Genomic DNA, 26,809 nt, shown 5'->3' with positions numbered 1-26,809 from the left:
GTTTTACTTGCATACGGAGTACGAGGTATGCTCAATAGCAAAATCAAAGTATGAAGACTACAGTTTGGATTTGTTAAAGACACTCAAAGGTACCAAAAGAAGCGAGCCATCGAAACTTCTCAGCAAGTGTGGGTTGTTGACCCATAATGTACTCGGCGTTGATCCCTGAATAACTCATTCCATGTTCGATTCCACTTGAGAACATTCACACAGCCAGATTCCAAGATATAAACAGTTATGAACGCCAGGAGCAGTACGGAGTATTCGTCCTCTGCATTGTCCCGTGAATACATCATGTTGGAGTCATAAGTGACCCCTGGTTCTGATTACTCTTCTTCTGCAAGGTCCTGTTAAAGAAAACGACTGAATCACGGGCCCGATGCAACTGCACACCGGACGCAATGCCTTACAGGACACCAATGGGCCCGGCGTCTTCCAAGGACAAATCCGTTTCATTGGTATGAGAACACCGTAGCCTGCCATATGGCACTAGACATTCCGGCGAGATCGGGGGCCAGCATCTACTAGGGCTCTTGCGATTTAACGACTCGGTAGCCGAGCTTGCTACTATTGAATACTTATGACTCGTGAGTCGTGAGGCACCAAGGGGGAAATAAAAGCGTCGGATTAATCACTCACAAACTACCAGAATAGGGTTCCCTTCCGCTTTAGGTTTATCAGTAGCTTAAAAGTGGTAGCGTATTAAAAAGTTTCAGGTTTCGAACAAGGTTCTGCGACTGCCATATATAACATCATGGCATCGAAAAAGCGCCACACACCCTGCAGAAGGGTCCGATATCCTGGTGCTTTCGATACAGGGCCCAAGTCTGGCCACTCCTCTTGGCTTGGGCGAGGACCCAAAATGTGACTGGGAAGCTAGAATATCAGCTAAAGACTTTCAAATATGCATGCAACGGCTTCGAGCGTGCCTGTGCGAGAAGCATGGCCCATTAAACAACAAGCATATCGATACATACAAGAAATCAGTGATGACAAACGGCCCGCCGTCCAAGTCCACTTTGCCCCTCATCTTTCCAGCACTGATAAGCAATGAGCACTCCTTAGGCAAGTTCCCTTATGCGGCGGACGGCTACTCGACGGTGGTGACACCTATTATTGAAATTCAAAACAACTGGTTGCCGGTTGCTGTCGACTATAAAAAGAGCCATCGACCTGCCTGCGAACAAGCAAAAATATGCTGACCCAAACATGTCGATCAACGTTTCCGTTCTTTGTTTGGAACCGCAGAGCAGAAAGCATATCGTCACCTCTACGAGGTAGCTGGGGTTCTTGGCGGCAGGCAAGCTGCGTGATGATGGTGAGCACGAGGCAGCTAGAATATTACTACTCCGTACGGAGTACAGCCATTGGCTGACAGAGCAGGGTTCGATGCATGGGCAGGCCTTTGAATTTCAACCGGTGTACGAGTAGGGGTAGGGCCGCAACCGAATGGGCCGCACAGGGAATCTGGCTCCATCCGCGCAGGAGTATCAACGTGACACGGACAAGGGGTTGAACAGAAGAGCCAATTATTCACAGACCTGTCTCGGCCTGGTCCGAAGCAGAGCATCCGGAATGTGCCCGTGGCCCCCGTTGTAGGGCTATTTTGTGGTCGAGAAGGCCACGCTCAAGACTGGATAAAGAGAGGGAACCAGGGGCCTGAGGCTGCATGACGGGCAAATGCGTACGGAGTACTCCGTACATGTGTAATGTCGGCGGCGTTGGCTGTTGACGGGAAATCAGGGACCTGGAGGAATGACCCCACCTTCCGGTAGAACTTCGGTGCTTGATTACGTCAGCACTCGGGCAGCCAACAAGCAAGCACACACCACGGCTTTGCACAGTCAAGGTATCCGTACCAAGTAAAAGAAGAAAAAACCCCTGATACAGTGACAGTCACTCAAGTACCCGTTGGTCTGCGAAGATAACTCGAGTATGGAGTACGGAGGTCCGAGTGCGCCGTGCCATGGTATCGTACGGAGTACTTATGGCACATGTGTGGGTACCAGGCAGGATTTCACGATTTCATGGCTCTTGCCGAACTAGGTGGCGGATTTCGTGGATGGGCACTTTCCCTTTCCATCATAACGCCCAACGCCTAGCGCCCAACACAATCACCGCAAGACCGAGGATGGAGCATAATAGAGTCCGCATGTCCTAGTGCTGTCTGGTACTCCATACTCCGTACAATCCACACGTGTTGCAGCTGTCAAAGACCAGTCCCTGGACCTTGCTCAGATCTCGCCTTAGCGGGTGCAAGTCGTCGGATTGCAGGGTCTCGCGTTTCGACAAGGGTTGACAGGTTCGTCACAAAAGAAAACACAACCATGACCCCAAAGCGGGGAAACTCACGACTGACTATGCTGTGATTCTCGGTGAGAACCACAACCCCCAACCACCACCGCATACGCAGTCGTTTGGACACTTTGAGGCGCCCACCGCTTTAATCTCTCGCGCGCTGGCGTTTGCATGCCTGGTGCTGCCGTATCACCTCACATATCATCGGACGCCTGGCTAATCGCGTGCCCCGCCTCGTGCTCCAGGGACCAGAGCCATCCTGGGTGCTGCTCTCCCATCCTCGCCATTTTAGCCCCTTTCTGTTCCGTGCTCCATGCTGTATTCTCTCTCTCTGGTATTGTCTGTCCGACAAGGCCGGTTACTGCTTGAATATACTCCGTATATCCCTTTTTTTTTTCCCCTTCGGCGCAAGGAGACGGAGTATTGGTCACCTGTGCTACACACCTGCGTGGGACCCTTCTCCCTCGTCACGACCGTGTGTAGAATACAATACATAGAGCGCCGTCATGGATCCCACAATCAGTATTCGATCTGGACCGATGGTAAGTGACATGTTTTTTTATTCTCGTCCTATTGTGTGTTTCCATTTGAGTTGCTCACCGTCACTGCGCGGCCCGGACGACCTAGTAATGCCCCATATCTTCTCTCTTGTCATGTCTGGCAAACAAACTGCCTGCAAGCCTCCATTGATTCACCCCCCCCAATCATTATGATAAGTTACTCCATATTTTATTGTATTGTACATACGGAGTATGGTACCGAGTACTTGTTATTGCCCGTTAAATCCTTGCTCTTCTTACACGCAACTGCCAGGCTGTGTTCTGGGCGCAAACCTTCTGGTAGCCGTGTGGGATCAACGACCTTTCTGATTTTCCAATGAGGAGCCTTAAACCGTGATAATTCACTAGTACATGCCTCTAGCAGAACGAGAGGAGGGTCTCCATAGTTAGTGTACCCCGGGGCCAAACTCTAGATTATCTCACATGAGTTTTGACGGGGGTTATTTCTTCAACCGGACCTTTTTGGCCTGTCAACTACATTCGAACACAACACAACACATCAATGATATCACCCTTTCAAGCCTGCTGACCCATCTTCTCAATAGACCAAGCAAGGATCGAAGCGCAAACGAACCACCAGAGATGAACCACCTGCAGCAAATCGGGCTTCACGACGGAATAGTGACCAGTTTCCGGGTGAACGCAGAGTCCGTGACCAGACGCAAGTAACAGACTCACCCGGTTTTGCTTGGCATGTCAGCCCCAGCACGGATACAACCGAAACACCTCGGCCCAGCTCAATAGCACTTGTATCGTCGTACGCAGCCAGCTTACAATCTCACCATGGATATCGTGAGACCGCCGTTCGCCGTCGCCATGGATCTACCCTGTTGGTTGAGCAAGTCCAACCGAGCCTTGCATCTCCGGGCGCCGGTACCCTATCCTGCGCAATGCCAATCGCGTATACTCAAGCACCGTTATGCGGGAGCTCAATCCCGACTACGGGACTACTTCACTCCCAAGGGGATACTCAGGTGTATAATAATAACTACTGTTATGGGCTAGGCCCAGACTTTGGTGAAAAGAATGCCGTGGATCACCAAAGGCCGTCACATCAAGGCACTCTGGTATCACCCTGGCCAGTCTTCGCCGATGAGAGTCGAGGGCAATGTCAAGGTCTAATAGTACAAGGTAGTCCAGTCAGTACCACGGAGCATACAAATATACAGCTTTATCCCGGAATCGTCGGTTCCAGCAATCTACAAAACTTTTCTCCCCACAACGTATCTTCCTTTCAGCCATCGATATTTGGCTCAGCCGTCGAGGCTCAACAAATTTCCTTCTCGGCAGCGTACAACCCCTATCCGTTTGTCCCCGAATTCAGTGCAACTACCACTTCCACGCCTGATAATTCGCCAGTGCAGAATAGCGACACGTTGCACGTCTGCGTATCCAGTGGTCAAACCGCAGTCACACTGACGAGCGAGCAGGCCTTCGCTGAAATGGGTGGAGGCGAGATACATCTCCCGCAGCCCTACAACCATGACACCTACAAGCATTTTGCTCCAGAACAGGGAGCACAAAATGTCAGTTCTGCACCGCTTCTGCCGATAGTCACAAAATCCCTGCTAGACGACTTGGAGTTACCTTCCACAGAGCCAGAGCTGGGCAGCGACCTCTTGTCCTCACAACCAGTGGTGCCAGCAGTGCTAGCGATGCGACCAGCGCAACTCGTACCACAAAGTTCCAACCCGGAGACTGGACAACTGCTGACAACAAGTCACCGCCAAGATGATGTTGAGGCAGCATCTGACAGCAGCCGTCCGAGCTCGGCTAGCGGAAAGAACGCCATGCACTTGGTCAAGAAGCGTGGCCCATTTAATTTGCAGAAGCGTAAAGAGACTGCCGAGACCCGAAAGAGGAAAGCATGCCTGAGGTGTAGAGTTCAGAAGATTCGGGTAAGCAGATACACAACACGCGCCTTACGACTCGTTATTTCTTAACCCCACATGCAGCGATTGGCTAATAAATAAGTTAGTGTGACGCAGATCAAGATGAGGTCGAAGGCTCCTGCCTCCCATGCCAAAGCTTCTCGAAAGTCTCCAAAAAGACCCTCCACCATGTCTCTTGCTTTCGTGGCAAGTTGACAGACGTGGTGCTTTTCCGCCAAGGCGGTCTTAATCTCACACAACGATGGAAGGGTACAGAAATGAAAGACGTTGGCGATCGGGTCAACACGGACATTCGATCGATACAGATAACATTGGGTATCTGCGATACACCTATTGAGATCAAGGTAGTCCGCTTCCGGGCCGCTGCATCGGATGTTGTTGCCCGCTTTTGGACCGTGAGAGAGGGCGAGCGAGGAGACGAAATAAGAAAGAAGAAGGACCTGGAACCGTTTTGTCTCGTCGACATCTGGGCTACGGCAACGTACTTCGAGAAATATGTTGTTGACAATGCCATTGCGACTATAGTCAAAAACTATACACCGCATAAAATGCTACAAAACACGCTCGCAGGGCAGGATGTCATTAGTAGGACATACATTGCGGCCGTGCAGTACTACTTGAGCTTGGAGGTGAGTGTATTTACCTGCGCCTGATTGGTAGTCACTGACCTCTAGGAAAAGGATGAGGTAATGATTCCATCTGGGAAGATAGCCAACCCTCAGAAGAGGCTTCTAGGGAACCTCTTTATATTTTGGCACGCAAACCGTGGGTTCACCAACGGAAAAATGCTTCCTTCTTTTTTGACGAGAAAGCTAACAACGGTGACCATGCAGAACATACCGCTGGCTCAGCCTACATATGCGGCAAAGAAACTCTTAACATGAAGCCTGAACTCAAGGATGAAACATACCCTCTCTTCGGCAAAGTTTCCGTTCCTCGAATGATTCTCGCCCAATTCGACAGCATCAATCACCGCAAACTTCTCCAAAGATATGGCCAAAAAGTCCTCCGCGACCTTGAAGCATTCATCTTTCGCAATCAGTCGGTTCTTTGGTGGCCGATATACCTCACAGTCTTCATTTTGCTACACGATGCAAGTAAGCTGAGCGCGGATAGGTATCGTCATGCCAGGAATAACTTTGGTGGGAGAGTACGCAACCCCTTATCTGATCGGCTTGGCATCTCGCCTTGTAGCGCCTACTGACCTCTTTTTCGTTATATGCAGTATCGATACTCTATACCCAATTTTGTGGAAGAGCTTCAAGAAGGATGTAACAATATCCTTGTTCACTGGCACTACTACAACTGCCATCCTTGGCCGAAACCAGACGATCCGTGGGAGCGCCATAACCACTTCATGTCTGAGCTGACATCGGAGCAGTACGACTTGGTCATGGACACTATGACAGATAGACGTGTGCAGAAGCAACTTGCCGCATGGGCGAAATGCAGGCAGGAAAACGGGATGAGTGAGTAAAGGACCACCATGTCGCAGCGTACTTCAGGCAGACTTGGCTGATGACATGCAGTGGAAAAACCACCGATGCGTCCGATGGGTAAACAAGCAACACCGTATATGGGCTCCCAGACCAACTATGACTGGGACCATCCATGTTACTGGATAACGCAGATGTTTGAAGAGCGGTGGCAACCACGCCCCACGTACCAGCGGGAGTATATACATTAGTAGTTGATGGAAATACCACGGGACGAGTGACTACGACTTTCGAGAAAAGGATACGCGAAGCAGACGGATTGACAGCATTCATTTGTGGTGCATGTGTATTTTCGTATTTAGACTATTGTCCTACAAGGCAGCTGGGGACATGATCCTGCAGCTTTCGAGAAAAGGATACGCGAAGCAGACGGATTGACAGCATTCATTTGTGGTGCATGTGTATTTTCGTATTTAGACTATTGTCCTACAAGGCAGCTGGGGACATGATCCTGCAGCTTTCATTATATGGTTGTCTTTTAACGCGCCTGATGATAAGTCAACCCAAGTCGTAGCCAACGTGGTTTAGATGTGTGAATGAAACGCCATCTCAAAGTAGAAACTACCACCGAATCTTATTTTGTCTCCATGCTTTCTTGTGTGGGTTGTGTTGTAGCGCACTCGAGACTTGAATCTCGAGTTGTTGCCCCAACCCTCGCTCCAGCTGAGGAACCAATACCATACGACTCGGCGTGTCGGCCCTGTGCCACCATTCCTATGAGTCAACAGGAGATTCCTGATCATCCGAGTCGCACACCTCTCTGAGGGGGCTGCCCAATCCATGACTCTTCATGAGGGTCACCCTGCCACCTTCCGGGTATTTATTGCTCCATCGTTCTTGATTCCGCGCCTGGGCTTTCTTACAGCCCTTGGCCACTTCTCGCGTTCGCGACAGGCAGTTCCCGTGCCGTATTATTTCTCTCTGGAGCTGCTCCATATGCCACTCGTGGATCAAGGGTCTGGTGGTGGCGAAGAATGCTCCCCCGGTGTTATTGCCCGGTTTAGTACCACCTTCATGCAGTACACAGCATCCTTTGCTGAGATGCTCCAAAAGAGCTTGCAGAGTGGCGGGAAAGGTGTTGCTATCCACGCCCGTAGTCCTGCGCAGCGCGGCCTCCAGGGCCATGTCCAGAGCGGTTGCTAGGTCGGTCCCCTGCTGACAGGCGTCTTGCGTATCATGGTCGTGGTCAGTATTCGCAAACCACGTGTTGTAAAGGGTATATGTCTGCTCATCTTGCCACTGCCGCACGAGCCGGAGGTCCTTCAACCACGGACTCTCCCAAGAAGACTTGCGTTCGTCAAAGGACTCGGATAGCTGATCTTTTTCTTCTGGTAGCTGATGAGGAGGAGGCAGCTCAATATAACTCGCCGCACATGCAACACCCCGTGGTGACGCATATCGTAGCGCGTCGTCTCGAATCTTGAGTAACCAATCAAAATATTTCTGTAGCGCGTCTTCTATAATGTTGCGGTGAGTACGGGAACACTGGGCAGTATCGTGGCGTTTGCCCCAACTCATGCTTGGGACCGACGGTTGTGGTTTGTTTGTGGCAATCGCTGGCCCTGGATAACCCTCGCGGAGGTAGGGGTTGAATGAGCTGAGCGTACGTATTCCGCGGCCTGTGAGGAAGGCAGAGGGCTCATAGTGTATCGAAGAGCATGGATGTAAAATGAACAAGAAGTCGGGGGCAGCACGACTTTTCGAACAAACGCGACGTTATGGCGATGGTTAGGCAACGAAGGTAAGCGACTGCATGAGGAAGGAGCAACGTTGGTTGAAGTGATGTGACGGTCAGAGCTCGCAAACAGACCACATCAATGTGAATGGTGTGTGCAGAAATATGAAACGGATACACTGTCAAGAAGAAATAAGCGACGACACAGTTCAGTAGAAACTCGCATCCTTCATACAAAGGCCTGTGGGTTTCCGTGTACAACTTTTCATTGCGCCAGACCTCTAATGCTGCCTCAACACTTGCTCCGTATTCAATACTGATGATGAAATTGCTGCAAGATAAGCTGCATCTCGCACATGCCGCATCCAGGTGCAGCTCACGGCCATCTGCGCATATAATTACAATATTATCCCCTCGTCCAGGCCCGTCGACTTCGGAACCGGCACCTGATGTCCCCTCTCAGTCTTCTGGTCGCTGGTCTCTAACCTCCAGCCTCGCGGCTCAAGAATATCTCAACAACAATCCGTTCTTTTTCCTTCACCGTCTTATCTCTATCGTTTGTCCGGAATACGAGAGGAGCAATGATTTCAGCATATTTCCGTTCCCGTAATTTCCTTTTCTTCTCGCTGTCGTCTTCTCCCCGTCTGAAATTGAATCGTCGACTTAGACCCGGCAAGAGAGGTTCTGACGTTGCTGGACTCAGCTCTGTAGCTACGCGGGCCAGTGTAGAAGTTAAAAAGACAAAAGCAATATTATGATTAGGCGCGGAAGAAAATATATCGAGAATATGCATCTTTGTGTCAGCCCACGCCGTGGGGGCAAGAGACGTCAAATTCGGGAATGACGTGGACAGTTTGGCCCACAGGATCGGAGGAACGAGGCCGTCCGTTAATGAAGCTAAAAACAACAGTAATATCGAAGATAGCAGTTCCAATTTATGTGGAGAAGAGAGTTCTACTGGCAATACCTCGGTAATGGAAGAGTCGTTATCCAAAGCTGCCACGAGGTCGGCTTTCGTCTCATCCTGTTCTTTCAAACCGGGTGTCCAAGTAGACGAATCAAAAGGCCAACCCGGCTCCCGAGGCAGAGTCATGGATTCCAACATTGCTTCATCGGCAACACACCTTTCCACCAATGTCTGGATTGCCTCTGTCAACTTGAAAATTTCTTTCGGAGCTGAGCATCGAATGTCGGAATCATAGGGAATGGCCCCTTTGATATCCTTCTCAGCTAGAAACTTTCGTATGCCTCCGTCAGGCACTCTGATGAGCTCGTCAATGGAACGTCCGAAACAAGTTGGCAGCCAGACACCTTTGACCGGAATAAAATGGTCTCTGCCGTCCTCTACCCGAAGCACCAAAACATCCTCCATCTTGGCATGGCCATCATTTAAGGCGCGGAGATAGGAAATATCGGAGACTTGGGCTTGAACATGTGCCAGGACAGTCTCTCCAGGTTCTAGCGTGACTTCTTTGCCCAAATCGCTGGCTTCATCATCGTCTGGGTGGAGAAACGATGTGGTCAGCCAAGTCAATGATGTCGAATCGACCTCATCCGTGGTGGGACTCTCGATAAATAAAAGGCTTGCTGGGACACTGCCAGTATTCGCAACTGTAAAAACAGACGACTTTCTCTCCAAGAACCCAATATCGCCAAAGTCAACAGTATTCTCATTACCCGACTTGCCCCCTTCCATGGCAATAGTTATGGCCGGGCGCCCTTCGTTTTCAGCTCTGTCAAGCTCCCAGGCGACCTCGGCGTGAACTTTTGCTTTCAACTCTGGCACAACTGCGTCATATTCAAGGGAGAAGACGGAGATGATGGGTTTGTGGTCTGACGACGTAATGCGCTGGTGTGACGTATAAATGTCAAGAGCAATCCGGTCCACGTAGCCCTCTTTTGTCACAACTTCTCTGGGGATATCATCCTGTGCTTCGTCGTACTCATCGTAGTCATACGCAGCCACCTCAGCTTGCTCGTCCCCGTCTGTGTCGGGGTCATAGCTGAAGAGAACGTCGTCGTCCTCATCTATACCTCTGGATTTCATTTCCTCGTCCTTTTTCTTAGCCGCTATCTCTTCGGCCAATTTGGCGTCAAAGGCTTGTTTATCCCTCCGTGTTCGATACAAAATTCGGTCGCACCAGCTCGGGGCTCGTTGTTTTTCACTAGAATCAAAGAGTCCCACAGTTCCAACGTCGTATTTGTAGGACGGCAAAAATGTAATGGGCCCTTCCCTCCATCCGTCGTGAAATACCTTGCGATGTGCAATCATTCGCCGAAGTTGATCGTGAGGGAGGAGTGAGTCCAGTGTCGCTTGAAGAGACGTTGGGTCCTGGCTCGGGTCTTCTGGGAAATCACCAGGATCCGGAAGTGTGGTTTCAGAATCGAAACTCTGATCTCGTGAGTGAAGTGAAGACCTCATCGTGGTATCGTCATCGCTTTCAGAGTCTCGCATTACAATTATCCCCTCGCCTTCTGGGGGCCGAGGTGTATGGTCGTCGCCCAAAGCGTACTCCCCTCTTGTGTGGAGCGTTAGCAATCTCCTGATATCATGGCCGGGAAGTCCGTCGAGTCGAAAATTCAGGTCACCGAACCAGAATGCAAAATCTTCGTCACCAATCGTCTCGCCGTCGTCCTCGGAAACACCAGCATGCACTACAGGATCGAATTTCGTCTTGGCAAGAATCTGATCAACATCCCAACATCTTCGATCCAAGTAGCTGGAGCCAGCGCCGCTAGCCAAATGGCAGTTGACAAATACCATGCGAGTTGTTTCTCCAAGAACGAGGCGAGACGTGACGGCGCCTTTGTTCCCAAAATATCCCAAGAGACCGGTGCCGACCTGTTTCGTGCTCACGTTGGTTATGGTTGGAGCGACCTCTGGAGATGCATAAATCAAGAGGAGCAAGCCGGTCATTTGCTCCGACATGATGCGTTGATATCCCGGGGGCATAGCAGCTTCCAGCGCAGCTTGCCACTTGCCAACCGGCGAGCTGTCGACATTGACGGCCCGATTCATGTACTCTCTGGTAGCGTTCAAATCCACAACTTCCTGTAAGCCCAAAACATACAGCCCAATATCGTTGCCGCCAAGAAGACGGACAGCGTCGGGGTCGTCCTCGTCACCGGCAGAATCAGGGTGTGCGACAGCAGGATTTCGAGACAGGTCCAAGGTGGCAAAGTGCTTATCGATCCCTTGGCCACCAACAAACCACCTTTCAAGATCTTTGTCTGTCCCAGTGCACGCCGCGACGTTCCAGGTGCCAATCTTGACCCGAATCTTGTGCGGCCGAAGGTACTCGGGGCGGCGTGCGTGTACTGCCCGCGCGAGGGATTGGGGCTCTGTGAGCAAATCTACAGGCTCAAAAGAGCCGGAGTGAGTCGACTGTGGACTTTCTGGAGCAGCCATTTTCGTTGAAATACGTGAAGAGGCGTCAGATCTGCGAAAGTATCGTCTGGTTGTGAGGTTGGAAACTCGCTGCTTTCTGGTGACCTAGACCATGGTGTTTAGATATTCAGACCTATAGCAGCTAGGGACGACAACAACAGCCAGAATACAAGAAAGAAAATATGTAAAATGTATAAAAAGCTATAGTATCATAGCGGAGCCTGGGGAAATATGCATGCAGGGAGCAAGAACATGCCGGCGCAACCGCGTAATCGTGCGTGACGGAAGATGGAGTTGTGACGGGCTGCCCGAGAGAGGTTGAAGCGTCCAAGTTGACTTGGCCCGATGACAAGCTTGGACCAGTTGACCTGTGAAACAAAGTTGACAGCTGAGCACAGGAACCCTGGAAGCCTGGAACCCCGCGGTGGATGCAACTGGCGGGTGTCGTGCAGCGGGCTTGCAGTTGGCTGCCCTTTAATTCTGGCCACATGCACATGCCGGCACTGTTAAGGCCCAAAGCTCTAGAGTCAATTCAATGTTGGAATGCACGTCATAGCTCAGCACTTGGCTCAATCTTGTCATGCACAGACCACAAACAGACCCTGGCAACATTGAAACCTGGAAACATTCAAAAACACGGCATGCATGTGCACTATCGATAAGCTCGCCAGCCCAACATTGAACGCAGCATCCAGCCGGAACTCTGCGCGTGCTCCCATACACTCGCCGCACGCCGTTCATCAGGATATCCATCTCGCACCCTCTTCATCAACGACCGCCGTCAACAATACAGCATAGTTCGGCTACGCATCGACACCACACCCCCACAGTCACTTGCCCAAGGTGGCCCGTTGTCGCAATGAGCAAGCAAACGCCTCGCAAAGCGCGACACTCGCGCCAGCCCTCAAACCTCATACCAGCCGTCTCCGACTACGAATCCGACGCTGCCGCCATTCACGCCGCCTACGCGCCGCCTCCCCCCCGCACAAACACCGAACTGAACTTGTCCGTTCTCCAGCGATATCTCCCATCCATTCAAGCCATTCTTTCCATAGCCGCCAACGCCGTCGTCTACACCTTCGACAGCGAAACCGCAAGCTGGGACAAGTCTGGCATCGAGGGCACCATGTTCGTGTGCGCCCAGTCTCCGCTCCCCGAGAGCCACCAACCGCGGGCGTGTGTGTTTGTCCTCAACCGGAGGGCCTTGGACAACTTGGTGGTTGACCTTGCCCGAGTGAGCCACGTAGAGATCGCCGGCGAACTGGTGATATTGAGAGTGGAGGGTAATTGGGAGGAGGGCGACAAGGTCATCGGGTTATGGATTCACAATGACAAGGACGAGACCAGGGAGATCAGCGGGGCCACGATACAAGAGAGCTGGAAAGTGGCCAGGTCAGCAGCGTCCGCTGAAGAGCAAGGGCCGGAGGCAGGACCTGCCATGCAAGCTATCGGGAAAAGATTATCACTGAGTGACCTGTTTGGGAAGCAGCACGAACACCAGACGGCAAATTATTGAGAGGATTTGTGCATTTTGGTGCGCGAGTGGTTTTGCATACAGAGCAGGCTCGGTTCATGGGGTCACCCGGCCCGTGGACATCATCAAAGTTGGTTAAAGGCAAAGACTCGGGACAAGCAGCACGTCATGTCCAAGATACATGTAGATTGGGGAAATTTCACGAATTGACGAGATACGCAAAAGATATCCTTAGCATATTGAGCTATTAATTCCGAAGAAACTGTAAAAAGTAAAACAGTCGACAAGAAGAAAGCCCACTGTCGGATCAGCCCGTACGCCATTGTAACCAGCCAAATGCAGCGCAACACCGCACACCCTTTTGCACCTAGTGCCGCCCGCCCGAGTCCCCTTTCCCAAGTTATATTTTCTATACAGTCCCGCTGATACTGAGTTCTCGAATCTCTTGCAAAACTTGCTCTACTCTTGCATCTAAGTGTCCCTCGGCGTATAGATCTCTAGTGTCTGCATCCAGGTACTGTTGCACTTGCGCCATTCGAGAGTATGCTTCGGCACAGAATCGCAGCTGAATTTTGACCAACGCTTCGAACGTAGGGTCCAAGTACGGTACCCGCAGATCGATCAGCTGAGGTAGTTCGGAAAAGAGTTGTTCATTGAGCTGTTCATAGGCAAGCTTGGCCATTTCAAGCTCCTTCTCTGTTCGGGGCAGTTTGGTCGCGTCTTTGTCGGGCTTTTCAACAAGTCGCTTCACTTTCGCTCGGAGGGCATCATAATCTAGGAGCTTGTGGGATCTCTTCTTGATGCACTCGTTGACATCGGGGAAGTAAGAGCAGAACCGGTTGATGGGGTCCAATACGGTTGTTCGGTAAGGCCCGTCCAAGGCCTTGATCGTCTCTGAGTCAAGGTCCTCCACAGCTTGTTTGTAGCTTCTGCTGACACCGTCCCTGGCACCGGAATCCCCGTAAAAGGCATCTATCGTTTCCGCTATTCGCATTTGGGACGCAGTCATAGCTATCGCCCAAGGAATTAGCAACGTCCCTCGGTGCGGCCGGCATATCGGATTGTGTTACCTCGAAGTGAGTCCAGATACCCTTTTGCCTCCTTTTGCAATCGCAATGATGCGGCTTCCATCGTCTTGAATCGTCTAGACCATCCATTAGATTCCAACAACAACAACAACAACAACAATACTCATCCCCAAAATAGCCATACCTCTCCTCCAGCTCATAGTCACGATCATTTGTCTTCTCCACATGTCCTAGGCGTTCAGATTAGAAACTTTCGTGAACCCAATCCAAAGATGAATCGGCCATACCCGTCTTCATCATCACCTGCGTCGTCGCGCGATTCACATTCTTCTTGAACCCTAACTCAACGGTCAGCCCCTCTTCCGTCTCACTGCGGGGTCTGAGCTTGTACAAACCCGCCCACGACATCTTGACTGTTCTGTCCTGCTGGAAGAAAAAGGAATGAACAAAATATAAATGGAAACAATGCCGTACGGCTGGATCGCAGTGTGTTGGTGGAGGTAATGGCGTTCGTTTTGCTGGAGAAGGTCGAGAGGGAGAGCGATATCGAGACCAAATCAGATTGCGCAGCCACAGCTAGCGACAGACATCTACGTCAGAAGAATACGAGGCGCAGCGCTGCGAGGCTCGCTCCGCCCCAGAAAACATGACAATCACGTGATGGTGCGTGCCTCTCGTCTTTCAGCCTGTGGCATGAAACGCTCCATTTCCGTTGCTCAACAGTGTGCTCAATCGAGTGCAGCATAATGTTTAATCCGCGTTTCTTAGTGGTCAGTCTCGGAAATCCCTTGCCAAAATATGAGAGCCTCCATTCAGCTGGCCATTTTGCTCTCAACGGCCTCGCCAAAGCACTCAGACATCCGCCCTTTCGCGAGGTGAAATTTGGAAGGCAAACCTGTCTGGTCTCTCAGGGGCCAAAGTACACCCTTGTTCAGTCTCCAACTCTTATGAACATCTCTGGGCCGTTTGTGGCGAAGGTATGGCAAGAAATAGTCCGGCAGCACGACCCATCATCAACAAGTCTTGTTATCGTCCACGATGAATTGGAGAAGGCCCTCGGTGATGTGAGGCTCACACCTTGGGATCGAAGTCATCGAGGCCACAATGGGTTGAAAAGCGTCAAGAAGTCGTTAGTTCAAGACAAATTCCCGGAATCACCATTCGCCCGCATTGCGATTGGCATTGGTCGCCCAGCTGAGCGGGATGCGGCCACAGTCAGCAAGTATGTCTTGGACAAGATCACGGTCGAGCAGCGGAGAGTACTAGAGGAAGCCGTCCCATTAGACGTGGCCAAGAGACTGGTAGAGCTTGAAGACGAGTGGAGAACAGAGATGGAACCCTAATCATCAACGGAGTTGGCAAGTCGAATTGATAATACAGGCTACGACACAAATTGTTTCGACGTTGGCGCAGGTCTCAAATGCGGATGCTTAACTCGGAAGAATCCCACCTGCAATCAGATACGGGCTGTATTTGCAGACCCCCAAGCCATTCGCCAAACGCAGCTTTTGGAAACTTTGCGCCAGCTTCAAACCTAATGAAGGAGTATAGAGAGATTCATAACATGGCAAGAGACATAAGTTTCACATGTTAGGCCTGTCTTGTTATACTGTCTCTGGATCTGTCGAAGCGAACTTCAGTATACCAAAGATATTCACAACGAAGATTGCAGGCCAGACGCCAGGGAGATTGTTCACGCGGCTACGGTATACTTTATGTTGGCTCTTGCCATCATTTTGTCGATTACCCTATCCTCTGGACTCAACAGTAGCACAATTTTTTCTCAACTTCAACAATAAATGCCGACTTGCAGTTGGAGACTTCGTCCCAAGAATGCCATGCAGACCAAAGCTAGCCAGATCCTGTTACAGACCGCCATTGCGCCCAATGCAACGGACTCAAAAAACCTCGTCATTAATGCCCAAGAAGAAGAAGCAGACGGGAGCTTAGTACTCCGTAGTTGGGTTGGTTGAGAGAAGATGGGTCTATCTGGAACAAGTGAGAGGGTTACTATCGCACCAAAAAATGGGCGTGGCCACGCCACATGTATTTGTGTGTTAGCACCTCCTATATCTTCTTGCGACAGTTACCCTGTCACGTCCCTTGGTGGACCCTGAGGAACTGTTGGTGTTGGTGCTGGTGTTGGTCGACTATTCCAGGATGTGCCGCCACACAAAAAGATAAGACTCCGCCCAATCAGAACCCCATGATTTCCCCCCAGATAGCTATCTCTCAGGATTGTGTGGGCGATACGGCTTATTCTCGTTCAAGGCACCGTGGCGTTGCTTCATCACAGCCAATTGAAGACATGGGTGATAAGAATAAGATGAGCTCGTGCAGGGAAAGCCTGACGTACAATAAACTGCTGCAGTATCTCGACATCCCTCTGCCGTCTCCTAAATCCAAAGATGCCGGTGCTCTACATTCACAATGCCCACTGCTGCGCCTCATTCTTCATTTACTTGTTGCACATGGCCAAAACTTTAATGCTCTTTGTCAACTAAAGTGTGTCTTGAACAAATTGAGGCAGTTGGGGCGATCGCAACCGTATTCAAAAAGACGCATTCTTGCGCTTTAAAGAAAGGTGCTTTTACGTCGGTCAGGGAGGAGAGTGCATGTCACATCGGCTACACGAAGGCTGACATGCCCCCAAGCTAATATCTCTTGGCTCATTCTTCAACATATATGCTACGTCTATAGAATAGCCAGCTCTTATCAATGGGGGACGTGGCCGACTCATGTTGCGAAAAAACGTGGCTGTTGTGTATTGCCGATTGGCGCCCCTCCAAGTCATCCTGATAAGATATCGCGCGCCACGTCTTGTTGACCGTCCTCAGAAACTCCAACTGAGGCAAGCTGAGTTTGATGCCTGATGAAGACCGACATCGTCTCATGTGGACTGGTCTATTCATTTCTCAAGGCTCCGCCCCTGCATATCCTCCGACGGGATCCGACGCTGAACTTGGCATGACAAGCTATCTAACCTAAATAGTCATTTATTGCAAAATAATATGCCCTCTAAGTCCCAAAAAGATCAAGTGTCCCTTTTCCCTTTGTTCTCGTCCTGAGGTCTAGGAGGCGTAGCAATGCAGGGGGGTGTTCAGGCGCGGAGATGGTTGAAGATATAATCTGGCAACCCTGCCAATGTCAGTCTTCATTTTTCCTGAAACTCTCTTCCCTTGCATCGGAACCCTCGTTCGCCTTTTCTCTTGTTAACTAGTCGCGCTGAACGTGAACGTGGTTACAAGACGGCGAAGATGGTGGCCGAATACAATGGAACAACCGGCACTGCCGATGCCGGGTACTCGACCAACGTCAATGACCTGAACATTTTCTACGACGTAGGTTTCAAACAGCATTGCATACATATCTCTCCTTGGGAAGTTCCCAGTCTGACATGCCTTGTAGACGGGCAACCTAGCCTTCCTAACCATATCGTCGGTCCTGGTGCTGCTCATGATCCCCGGTGTGGGCTTCTTCTACAGCGGCCTCGCGCGAAGAAAGTCAGCTCTCCAGCTCGTCCTCCTCTCCATGCTCTCCGTGGCCGTCATCGGATTCCAGTGGTTCTTCTGGGGATACTCGTTGACCTTCTCGCGGACCGGAAACGCCTTCTTCGGCGACCTCACTCAGTTCGGCCTCATGAAGACGCTCGCCCAGCCAAACGGCTCCTCTTTCCTCCCCGACATCCTCTTCTGCCTGTACCAGGGAATGTTTGCGGCCATTACGTGAGTTCCCCCAAGAAGACAATACAAGAAGATCGTTTCAAAACCGCAGCAAAGCCTCCTGACCCAAGTTTCTCCCAAAACACACAGGCCAGCTCTCGCCATCGGCGCTGTTGCCGACCGTGGCCGCATCCTGCCCGCCATCATCTTCATCTTCATCTGGTCGACGGTAGTATACGACCCCATCGCCTACTGGACGTGGAACGCAAACGGCTGGCTGTACAAGCTGCCCTCGTATGACTTCGCAGGCGGCGGCCCGGTGCACATCGCCTCGGGCACCTGCGCGCTCGCGTACAGCGTCATGCTCGGCAAGCGATCGGGCTACTCCAAGACGCAGGGCCTCCCCTACCGCCCTCACAGCGTAACCAACGTCGTCCTCGGCACCGTCTTCCTCTGGGTCGGCTGGTTCGGCTTCAACGGCGGCTCCGCGCTGGCCATGAACCTCCGCGCCGTCATGGCCTGCTACGTGTCCAACCTCGCCGCCTCGTGCGGCGGCCTCGCCTGGGTCCTGCTCGACTACCGCCTCGAGAGGAAATGGAGCACCATCGGCTTCTGCTCCGGCGCCATCTCGGGCCTCGTCGCCATCACCCCCGCCGCCGGCTTCGTCACACCCTGGGGCGCCGTCATCGTCGGCCTCTGCGGCGGCGCCTGCTGCAACTTTGCCACCAAGCTCAAGTTCCTGACGGGCGTCGACGACGCCCTCGACATCTTTGCCGTCCACGGTATCGGCGGCATGGTCGGCAACATCCTCACTGGCATTTTTGGAGCGTGCGTTCTTCTCAACCCCTGCGTTTCTTTTTCTTCCCCTCGTCAGTCGAGCTTTGGCAAAAAAAGAGAGAGCCTCCAACTAACACCGCGTCATTGTAGATCGTACATTGCTGCCCTCGACGGCAACACCTACTCTCCTATCGGCTGGATCGAACACAACTGGGTCCAGCTGGGCTACCAGCTCGCCGGCATTTGTGCGGCGTTTGGCTGGTCCTTCGTGCTGACCTGCATCATCCTGTTCCTCATGAACCTCGTCCCCGGCTTGAGTCTCCGCGTCTCCGCTACCGAGGAAGACGTCGGCATCGACGACGCTCAGCTTGGCGAGTTTGCCTACGACTACGTCGAGCTAACGCGCCACGTAGCCGACTCCTCGTCTCCGGGATCCATGTCGTCCAGCAGTTCCACCCACGAGAAGAATACCCGAGAAGTTGTCTAAACGGTCCGCGGCATTTTGAAGATCGTTTATTTGTTGGGGAGTCTGGGAGGCAATGTCAGAGCGTCCGTTTTCGTTTCTTTAGATAGCCTGCATTGATACCATTTAGAGAGAATAATCATGCTTGGAGTTGATACTTTGCCAAGGTTCCTTTTAAATGATGGCCAGTCATTGCTGCTTAAAATGTGGGGACACGGACCGGCCCGACATTCCCAATAATAGGCTACAGTTGTAGCTACCTACCCAGGTAGGTAACTACTTGTTGATGTGACAAATTATGGTTTCCATCAATGTCAAAGGACTCGACAAAAAGTTGGCTAAAAATGCCGCCCAGTATCCATTCTACTTGGGCCCTGTGAATATTGATGTATGTTTAGCTCGACATGTAGATGAAATTTCTGTTGACAACGTAAAATGATTCATTGAATTCAACAGCGCCGATGCAAATGCTCTAGTTACTACATCAATCCTCAACTACAGCGTCGCTCCTTCATAAAGCCAATTTTAACCATGTGGTATACCTGAGTCATTGTATTCATAACATTCATCCCTCCCAAGAAACGCAGTGAACTCCGCTTGTGCAGCTGGAAAAGAAATGATGCCTCTGTCGGATCCTCCCGTCGCCATTCTTATGTTTAATATACTTGCCTGGTGGATGACTTTCGTCTACTCGCTCAAATGATGGGGCTAGTTCCCTCCTCTTTTTCAGGTTTGGCCAAACCCTACTTTTCAAGTGAAAAAAATGCTTTTCGCCGCTACCCTTTCCACGAGACCCATGTCACTCAAACAGTTCAAATAGTGAATCATTGCTGTTCGTCATCTGGAGGGTGCTGGTGCAGAGGAGCTGTGCTAGCTCCAGTGCCATTTGCTAGACCACTTGCAGAGGATGTTCTCGCCCGTTGGGGAATTGATTGCGAGGTCAAATTGGCTATACTTGCCTGCGCTCGCCCATTAGCGCTAAGTGGTGGATTGCCAGTCGCTGGTTCGTTGGTGATGAAGCTAGAAAAAGCCAAAGGTCCCACTAAAGCCGCGTATTGCTGTTCCAAACTCGGAATCGCCGGGTGAGCATGACTAGCCGAAGCAAAAGGATACTGCATAATTCCAGGTGCTGGAGGCGGCGGCGGCGGTACTGGGATCGATGGCGCGGAAGACGCAAGCGCAGCAGGAATGTGTGGTGGATTCTGGGCCGCTGGGTCAACTGCCATGTCGGTTCCTTCGAGGCCCTCAAAGTCATTCTCTTCATCAGGCATTTCATCGTCAAAGCCTTCACCTTCAGCGGCGTTGAGATAGTTGGCCATAGCTTGTGAACGTCTAGCAGCCGCACCCCTGATCCGACTGCCCCCGGCTCGGTACGGCAGGCTTTCCCGGAGCTCTGCGAATTGCGATGAGGTGTTGAGGAACTCACGGAACTGGGAGACCATACTGCCAGAAAAGACACAAAAGACGTCGCGTTGGTGCTGAGTAAATTCTGTTTCCAAGATGTTAGAATCAAAATAGAGGAGAAAGGGAGTCGACCAAAACCAAATTCTGTACACTTACCAACCGGCGCAACTCTGCAGTAAGCTTGGAAATCATCCCGTTGAAAAGCAGCAACGCCAGTCAAACTAAGGTGAGTGAGTCTTGGGCATGAGTTGAGCAGCCTCATGATGCTCTGGTCTTTGTCAGAACTGAAAATGACTGGCATGCGTGCAAAAAGGTCGCAAGGCATAAAATAGACTCACCTTTAATGTCAAATTAATACAATAGCTCAGATGGACGCGCTCCAGGCTAGGTGTGTAGTATTCCCCTCCGATAAACACTCCGCTAGCATCTCTCCGTACTCTGGGCCGATAAGCGGCTTCAGCCAAGGCAAAGACGGATTCATCGGTGATGGAACTGCACTTCACAAGACCAATTCTCTTTAGTTTCGGGAGCAACGCCAATCGCTTTACGGAGTCGTCTGTCAAGTTTGTGCAACAGCCCAAATCGATATATCTGATACGATTGCAACTCTGTACGAGCTTCTTAACACCCTCGTCAGTAATTTGGCCGCAGTGGCCTAAATGAACGTAGTGAAGGTTCTTGCCAAGCTTCGAGATGGCGTGTACGGCGGCATCCGTAATATTGCGGCACTTGGCAAGGACCAAGTTGCGAAGGCGGGGGGCAACGTCGATAATTTTTTCCACGGCGGCATCAGTAAGGCGTGTGCAGGAAGTCAAGTCGAGGATTCGGAGATGTTCATAGGTCCGCACTCGCTTGTCGGGAAGATTTAAAAATGCACTATCGTCGATGAGCTCGCAACTGGCGAGCCGGAGCTCTCGCAAGCAGGTTCCTCTGAACAAGAGGGATGTAACTGGAGCGTTCCCAATATGCATGCATTGGTGGAGATCGATTTCAAGAATGTTGGGGCATAGTTCCGCAAAGGCGAGAATAGCATTATCGCGAAGTTGTACACATTCGTTTAGTTTCAGCTAAAAAGGCGGAAAGGGAAAGGAATCAATACGTTAGTCAACGATGGCTCCCAGAGCAGAAAGTTTTGCAGGGAATCATGGCATACCCTTTTGATATATTTACAGCTTTGTGCAAGGTTAATCATACTCTCGTTGGAGATGCCGTCACAGCCGGAGATGTTGAGGCCTTGCAGCCTCTTGCAGTATTGGGCAATAGTATTAATGGACTGCTCAGTAATGTTCTTGTCGTTGGAAATATCCAAAGCCAGCAGCGACGGGCTATTCTCAACCAGAGCGATCAGGCCAGAGTCGGTCAAGCCCCGGCAGTTTGTCAGCGTCAACCTCTCGACCCTGGTGCAGGCGGCCAAGGGCAGGACGCTTCCATCGTTGACCTTGTCAGCAAGGGCGGCGAGGTTTAATCGCTTTATGAAGTCGCGGTAGCTGAAGAAAGGGCGCTCGAGGCCCAGGGTCTGGCAGATGCTGCTATGATTTCTCCAGTTGGTGCAGGCAGGGCGGTGCCACAACAGGTCGACGGCGTTGCGAGCCCATCGCTTGGATACCAGCATACAGTGATACAGGTCTGATGTGGCGCCGAGCTTGGCGAAGATGCTGATGAGGATCTCGTTGGGCAGCCTGTTGATGGGCGGCCAGCACGAGTCCTCGACCTGCATGTCCTGGAAGTTGGGGACGCCCAAAGACGACTCGGAGTCGTTGGCGCCAAGAAAGAAATCGGACTCTTCGTTGTCGGCAGGGACGGGCGAGGCGGTAGAAGACGACGAGCGGGAGTCGTCCTGTTCGTCGGGGACAGCGCTGGCCCTGGTAGCCATCATGTTGGCGGGCGCGGCTGAGGGAATCATGGCGATGGTGGAAATGCGAGGCCTTCACTTCCCTTGATGGCCGGCGGCCCAGCTGGTTGCTTTGTAGCTGCGGGGCAGGCAGGGTGAAGCTGAAGGCGCCCAGTCAGCCTTCTTCGAGCAGTTGGGTAGCCAGGAATCAGGGCAATAAGGCGCAGACGGCCGGGACAGACAGCCTGGGCCTGACGAGAGGCCGACGGCTGCGGACGTTGCGGTCGGGTCGATGCGTCGATGCGTCGATGTAATCGCCTGGCAGCACGGCGATGCAGCAGGCGGAGCGAGAGGTGGTGAAGGAGATAGATGGGAGCACTCAATGAGACCAGGAAAAAAGGAAGCCCGTTGATAAGGCCAGTTGGGGGCAGAGTTGGGGGGCGCCAGACAGCCTCTGACGGCCAGGGCTGGGGCTGCGGCGCTTCGGTCAGGTCAAGTCTGGTCGCTTTCGATGTCAAACGCTTGGAAGCGTGCGCAGGTCAACGTGCAGGTCAACGGTGTGTCACAGCCCTTGAGTCAGCGATGACTATACCGAGTAACCGGCTGGCTGATGCTGCTTCAATTTTCAAATGGAGTTTTAACAGCAGGCACCGGCGGATCTGTCAAAGCGATCACGGGTGGTGCTTGCGGATCTCTCGTCTCTTCCCATGAGTGTTTGTTTGAGGCGACCAAACAAGGCACATGCTCGGGGGGGCAGCGGCTTGACGGCCAGGCGTTGATGGTGCACGTCACCCGCAGCCGTAGCGTTGTGGCGCTGGAACGCGGCCGACACCCAGCGGGAAACCCGGCGGAGACCCAGCACAGGGCGCATGTGGTCATGGATTCAATGTTGACATGGACCAGACTGGATGTGTTGAAACTGCGCAGGGCACATGTGCACGCACCAGTTGACCGTTCATGCTACTAGTACGGAGTACCTGCTAGCCCTTGGGCCGCAGGGAGGGCAGCTTTGTCTGGTGCCATCAACAGACCAGACGGCAGCTCCTTCCCCAGCCCGTCTGACATGCAGACTGGACAATGAATGCCGCCGCCGACATCACGAGCTGGAGAAGCCGAGTCTCGAAATCAACCAGTCATTCAACCTCTCTTCTGTCGACAAGGCCGTGGCTTCTTTGCGCGTACCGAGCAGCCTGCTCCGTGCCGTCTCAGCAAAATAAGCAGCCAGCGGAGCCTTGATTACATTGATGCTGTTTCATCAAACACAGCGGCGACTCTATACCCGGCTCCCCGATCCAAGTGCCCGTCCGAACAAAGTCTGCTCGTTCCATAGTAGCTGTTATTCTTGGTAGCGAGGCCCTCGCACGGGCATTGCCCCAAGCCTTCAATATTCAGATCCCACTAGGCCCCTGGCTTTGACACCGGCACGGACATTCATGGCTCATGAGACACCAAGGCATGATGCCTGATGCATTTTGTGGCTTTTTGAACATTTGCCCCGTTGGGAGCTCTGAAACTCTGCTGTTTCTGGCCCCCATGCTGACCAACCTTTCGAACAAAGGCTGCCATTCAGCTGCTCGCCCAGGAATGTCACACGGGAAGAGCACGTGACCCTCTGACGTGTCCTGGCAACCTTCTTGATCTTTGCGATTCGAGATTCTAATCTACACTTGTTAGAACATGCCATTCACTGCTACTCTTGTCGCTGCTTTATCAGTGGTTGCCATGACGGTGATTCAGGCGAGACCGCGGCACCCCCTTCTCGCCCCATAACACAGGGCCTAAGCATCAATTCTTGGCGTCGTAGAACAAAGCCCTGTGTTGTCACTAACAATCAACCTCGTGGAACCGGTTTTTTTTTTTTTTCTTTACATTATATTTTTGTCTTCCTCATGAGCAGCAACACTGAGCATATACAAAGTTCTTCCAGGCTTTTCCGCAGGTATCGTCTATTACTCCCAACTGAGCATCTACCGTTCTTATTGCTTTTCAAAAAACACAACTTTGCTCGAATACCCAGCCTCAAAATTATACGAGACACCTCGATTCATGAGAGTGGCACCAGAAACCGTTTGAATGCCATCCACCTTGTACATGGCTTTGGCGTCTAGTCCTTGGAGACGCACCACTGGCCAAGAGTTGTTAATGGTGGGTTTGAGTTGAAAATAGAATAGCACGGCTTGTTTTTGGTCCTCGGAGATGAACAATGCCGCAGGGTAGTCGGATTCTTCCGGTAGACTAAGACGCCACAAGTCACCTTTGACGACAATGGGGTTTACCTTCTCGGCAAGCTTAATGAGGTCTGGAACCTTGGCCTTATCCTGTTCTGGCATGTGTGACGGATCAAGCTCGAGGCCAAATGAACCACCCATCATGGCAACATGGGCTCTAAACTCGATTGTTTCGTTTCGTCCGCTTTGGCTGTTTGGCGTCGCCGATACATGTGCTCCCATGGCGGATGGCGGATACACCAGTGAGGTCCCAAACTGAATATAGATGCGCTCTACTGCGTCGGTGTCGTCAGATGTCCAGATCTGCGGGAAGTATTGCAGCACGCCGGGATCAAATCTTCCTCCTCCCGAAGCGCAGCCTTCCCAGATCACATCCGGGAACCGTTCTGTAAGCCTGGCAAAGACCTTGTACAGCCCAAGCATATACTGATGGTCGGTGTATGGCGCTGGTGTTTCATGGATGCCACGATTGTTGTCCCACTTGACATAGGCAATGTTAGAGCTGTTGAGGATATTGGACACTGAGTCGACAATAAAATCTTGAACTTCGGGCAACGCCACATTAAGCACCAGTTGGTTTCTTGTTAACGAGCGAGGGTACCTGCCAGCGTGAAGAGCCCAATCGGGATGTACTTCATACAGATTCGAGTCCGGGTTCACCATTTCAGGCTCAAACCACAGGCCGAACTTGAGCTTTGTAGACGAATTGCCAACAGGTAGAGCGGTAACCTTGTCAACCAACGCCTCGAGTCCATCGGGGAACCGCTTGGGGTTGACTTCCCAGTCTCCGAGCCCGGCATTATCAGTTATGCGAGGATGCTTTACGCCAAACCAGCCGTCATCCAACACGAAGAGCTTGGCCCCGAGCTCCGCGCTCTGCTGTGCAAGTCGATAAATCGTGCTGGCGTTGTAGTTGAACCCAAGGCCCTCCCAGCTATTAAGGAGAACAGGGCGTGTCTCGGTAGCGTACTTGCTCTTCATCAGGTGCTGACGATAGAGGCTATGTAGTTTGCGTGACATGCCGCCGATACCGGTGCTTGAGAATATCGCAACGCACTCGGGAGACTGCAGTGACTCGCCGGGTCCAAGTGGCCATGCAAGTTGGGATGGGTTCAATCCAAGCATGGCCCTTGTCAGGCCCTGGGAGCTCTTTTCAATCTCGGCAGCAAATGATCCAGTGTAAACTAGAGAAAACCCATAGGCTTCTCCGTGTGACTCGGTGGTAGCTCTAGACACCAGTGAGAGGAACGGATTGTGCAAGTGAGACGAGTATCCGGTCGCACTGCCAAAGCTACCCAAAACATGTCAGCACATAAACGAAGAGATTCTCGGCCACAGTCGTCCTCACCCCTGGATGCCAAAATCGACCTTTCGACGGACCCTCATGCCCTCTCGAGCCCAATCGCCCTTGAGCCCCAGCATATCATAGTCGCCCCACGGCAGATCAACGCTGAAGCTTGCCAGTCTCTCGATGGTGATGTTGCCTTTGCCTCTGTTGGTGATGTTGACACTGCGAACAATGGCGTCATATTTAGGGAAGACTGAATAGCTGAGATCTGCTGCCACGGAGCTGTAGTTGTCATACATGTGTACGACCAGCGTGGAAACGTCGTCGTCTTTCCCAAAGGTAGACGGCAGGCCGTTGAGCGCGGGTTTCCCCTCGAGGACCGTGTGCCCCTGGTACCGGAAATCACTAATGGTATGGCCCTCTGACTGCCGAATCTGAACGGCGGGCGTTCGGAAATCGCCCCGGCCAAGGTCGGGCAGCTCTCGCCGCACACGGCCGATCATGTCAACCCAGCCTTGGACGGGTCCGATTTCCGCCTCAATGGTGTCGCCCTCGGCCGGTCCGCCAAAATGGTCTCCAATCAGGTCTCCCGTGGCGTTTTCAACGTGAAAACGATATGAAACATCGTCGCCGTTGAGAGCAAAGGCCGTTCCGTCAACCTGGATCGCTACGGGCATCATCAGCTTCTGGTCCGGGAATGAGTGGCGGGAACCTACGTTTTTGGGAACCACCCTGAGCACTCGCAGCTGACACCATGCCCGCGGCCAGGAGAAAGACAGTCAACCTACAAAGAGCCGGCACTTGTCCCATGGTTGCTTCTACCACCAACTATAGTTTGGTGGTGGCTTTGTAATGGGAAGCCGTACAAGATAACACAGGCACGAATTCGGAGCTGGGGCCAAGGCAGATTGTAGACATTATATACTACGCAGATTCTCATCCAACTGTCATTTCTACGCACGGCACCGGCAGCGGGGGAAACGCAGAATTCTCCGCATCGTCCTCGCTAGGGTCTCGTCCGGGGAGGATATTTTGCTGGCTAGATTCGGCCGTATTTTGGCTAGATGCAGGCCAAGTGGCTACTCAAACGAACAGGCACCGTGCTCAGCTACACGTTGGTATGAATCCAGCATCACCGCCGGGCGCGGACAGCGACGATACCGTCATATAAGTGGCTCTTGGTCGGCCCGGGACTCTGGGGAAACTGGTTAGAGAACTTTATGGAGTCGAGTAGGAGAATGCATGCGCCCCACTTAAGCAGCAAGCCAAGCGCTGCGGAAGGCGGTTTTGAAAAGCCGTCATTGGCTGCGAGGCCAATATGCGGGGAGCCACTCCGCTGTCCTCG

At 52.0% G+C, this 26,809-nt stretch overlaps 9 protein-coding genes across 9 annotated transcripts; 4 read left to right on the top strand and 5 right to left on the bottom strand.

The window, feature by feature from the left end:
• Positions 1-3,884: 3,884 nt before the first annotated feature.
• On the top strand, positions 3,885-6,437 carry G6M90_00g048270 (uncharacterized protein; the record flags this gene model as incomplete). The annotated part of the gene is made up of 7 exons (XM_014689456.2): positions 3,885-3,974; positions 4,028-4,756; positions 4,837-5,379; positions 5,425-5,515; positions 5,584-5,900; positions 5,976-6,219; positions 6,280-6,437. 7 exons carry the CDS (start codon positions 3,885-3,887, stop codon positions 6,435-6,437), a joined length of 2,172 nt encoding a protein of 723 aa, XP_014544942.2.
• Positions 6,438-6,960: 523 nt separating this feature from the next.
• G6M90_00g048260 (uncharacterized protein) lies at positions 6,961-7,764 on the bottom strand (the record flags this gene model as incomplete). Its single annotated transcript, XM_014689455.1, has 1 exon — positions 6,961-7,764. One exon carries the CDS (start codon positions 7,762-7,764, stop codon positions 6,961-6,963), a length of 804 nt encoding a protein of 267 aa, XP_014544941.1.
• Positions 7,765-8,402: 638 nt separating this feature from the next.
• On the bottom strand, positions 8,403-11,330 carry Synj1 (Synaptojanin-1; the record flags this gene model as incomplete). The annotated part of the gene is made up of 1 exon (XM_014689454.1): positions 8,403-11,330. One exon carries the CDS (start codon positions 11,328-11,330, stop codon positions 8,403-8,405), a length of 2,928 nt encoding a protein of 975 aa, XP_014544940.1.
• An 838-nt stretch (positions 11,331-12,168) lies between these two features.
• G6M90_00g048240 (uncharacterized protein) lies at positions 12,169-12,825 on the top strand (the record flags this gene model as incomplete). Its single annotated transcript, XM_014689453.1, has 1 exon — positions 12,169-12,825. The coding sequence occupies one exon, from the start codon at positions 12,169-12,171 to the stop codon at positions 12,823-12,825; it is 657 nt and encodes a 218-aa protein (XP_014544939.1).
• A 367-nt stretch (positions 12,826-13,192) lies between these two features.
• hob3 lies at positions 13,193-14,219 on the bottom strand (the record flags this gene model as incomplete). Its single annotated transcript, XM_014689452.2, has 5 exons — positions 13,193-13,794; positions 13,854-13,927; positions 13,996-14,041; positions 14,099-14,149; positions 14,207-14,219. The coding sequence occupies 5 exons, from the start codon at positions 14,217-14,219 to the stop codon at positions 13,193-13,195; spliced, it is 786 nt and encodes a 261-aa protein (XP_014544938.2).
• A 338-nt stretch (positions 14,220-14,557) lies between these two features.
• On the top strand, positions 14,558-15,154 carry G6M90_00g048220 (uncharacterized protein; the record flags this gene model as incomplete). The annotated part of the gene is made up of 1 exon (XM_014689451.1): positions 14,558-15,154. One exon carries the CDS (start codon positions 14,558-14,560, stop codon positions 15,152-15,154), a length of 597 nt encoding a protein of 198 aa, XP_014544937.1.
• Positions 15,155-17,068: 1,914 nt separating this feature from the next.
• amt1 (Ammonium transporter 1) lies at positions 17,069-18,737 on the top strand (the record flags this gene model as incomplete). Its single annotated transcript, XM_066130439.1, has 4 exons — positions 17,069-17,152; positions 17,220-17,536; positions 17,624-18,301; positions 18,401-18,737. The coding sequence occupies 4 exons, from the start codon at positions 17,069-17,071 to the stop codon at positions 18,735-18,737; spliced, it is 1,416 nt and encodes a 471-aa protein (XP_065986608.1).
• An 800-nt stretch (positions 18,738-19,537) lies between these two features.
• Positions 19,538-22,020, bottom strand: grrA (SCF E3 ubiquitin ligase complex F-box protein grrA; the record flags this gene model as incomplete). The annotated part of the gene is made up of 4 exons (XM_014689449.1): positions 19,538-20,202; positions 20,274-20,385; positions 20,456-21,184; positions 21,271-22,020. 4 exons carry the CDS (start codon positions 22,018-22,020, stop codon positions 19,538-19,540), a joined length of 2,256 nt encoding a protein of 751 aa, XP_014544935.1.
• Positions 22,021-23,924: 1,904 nt separating this feature from the next.
• agl2 (Alpha-galactosidase 2) lies at positions 23,925-26,274 on the bottom strand (the record flags this gene model as incomplete). The annotated part of the gene is made up of 3 exons (XM_014689448.1): positions 23,925-25,467; positions 25,525-26,131; positions 26,181-26,274. 3 exons carry the CDS (start codon positions 26,272-26,274, stop codon positions 23,925-23,927), a joined length of 2,244 nt encoding a protein of 747 aa, XP_014544934.1.
• Positions 26,275-26,809: the final 535 nt, after the last annotated feature.

The sequence above is a fragment of the Metarhizium brunneum genome, chromosome 2, assembly GCF_013426205.1.
Source record: "Metarhizium brunneum chromosome 2, complete sequence".
Taxonomy (NCBI): domain Eukaryota; kingdom Fungi; phylum Ascomycota; class Sordariomycetes; order Hypocreales; family Clavicipitaceae; genus Metarhizium; species Metarhizium brunneum.
The sequence above is the reverse complement of the archived record's forward strand: the minus strand, read 5'-3'. Positions and strand labels throughout refer to the sequence as shown.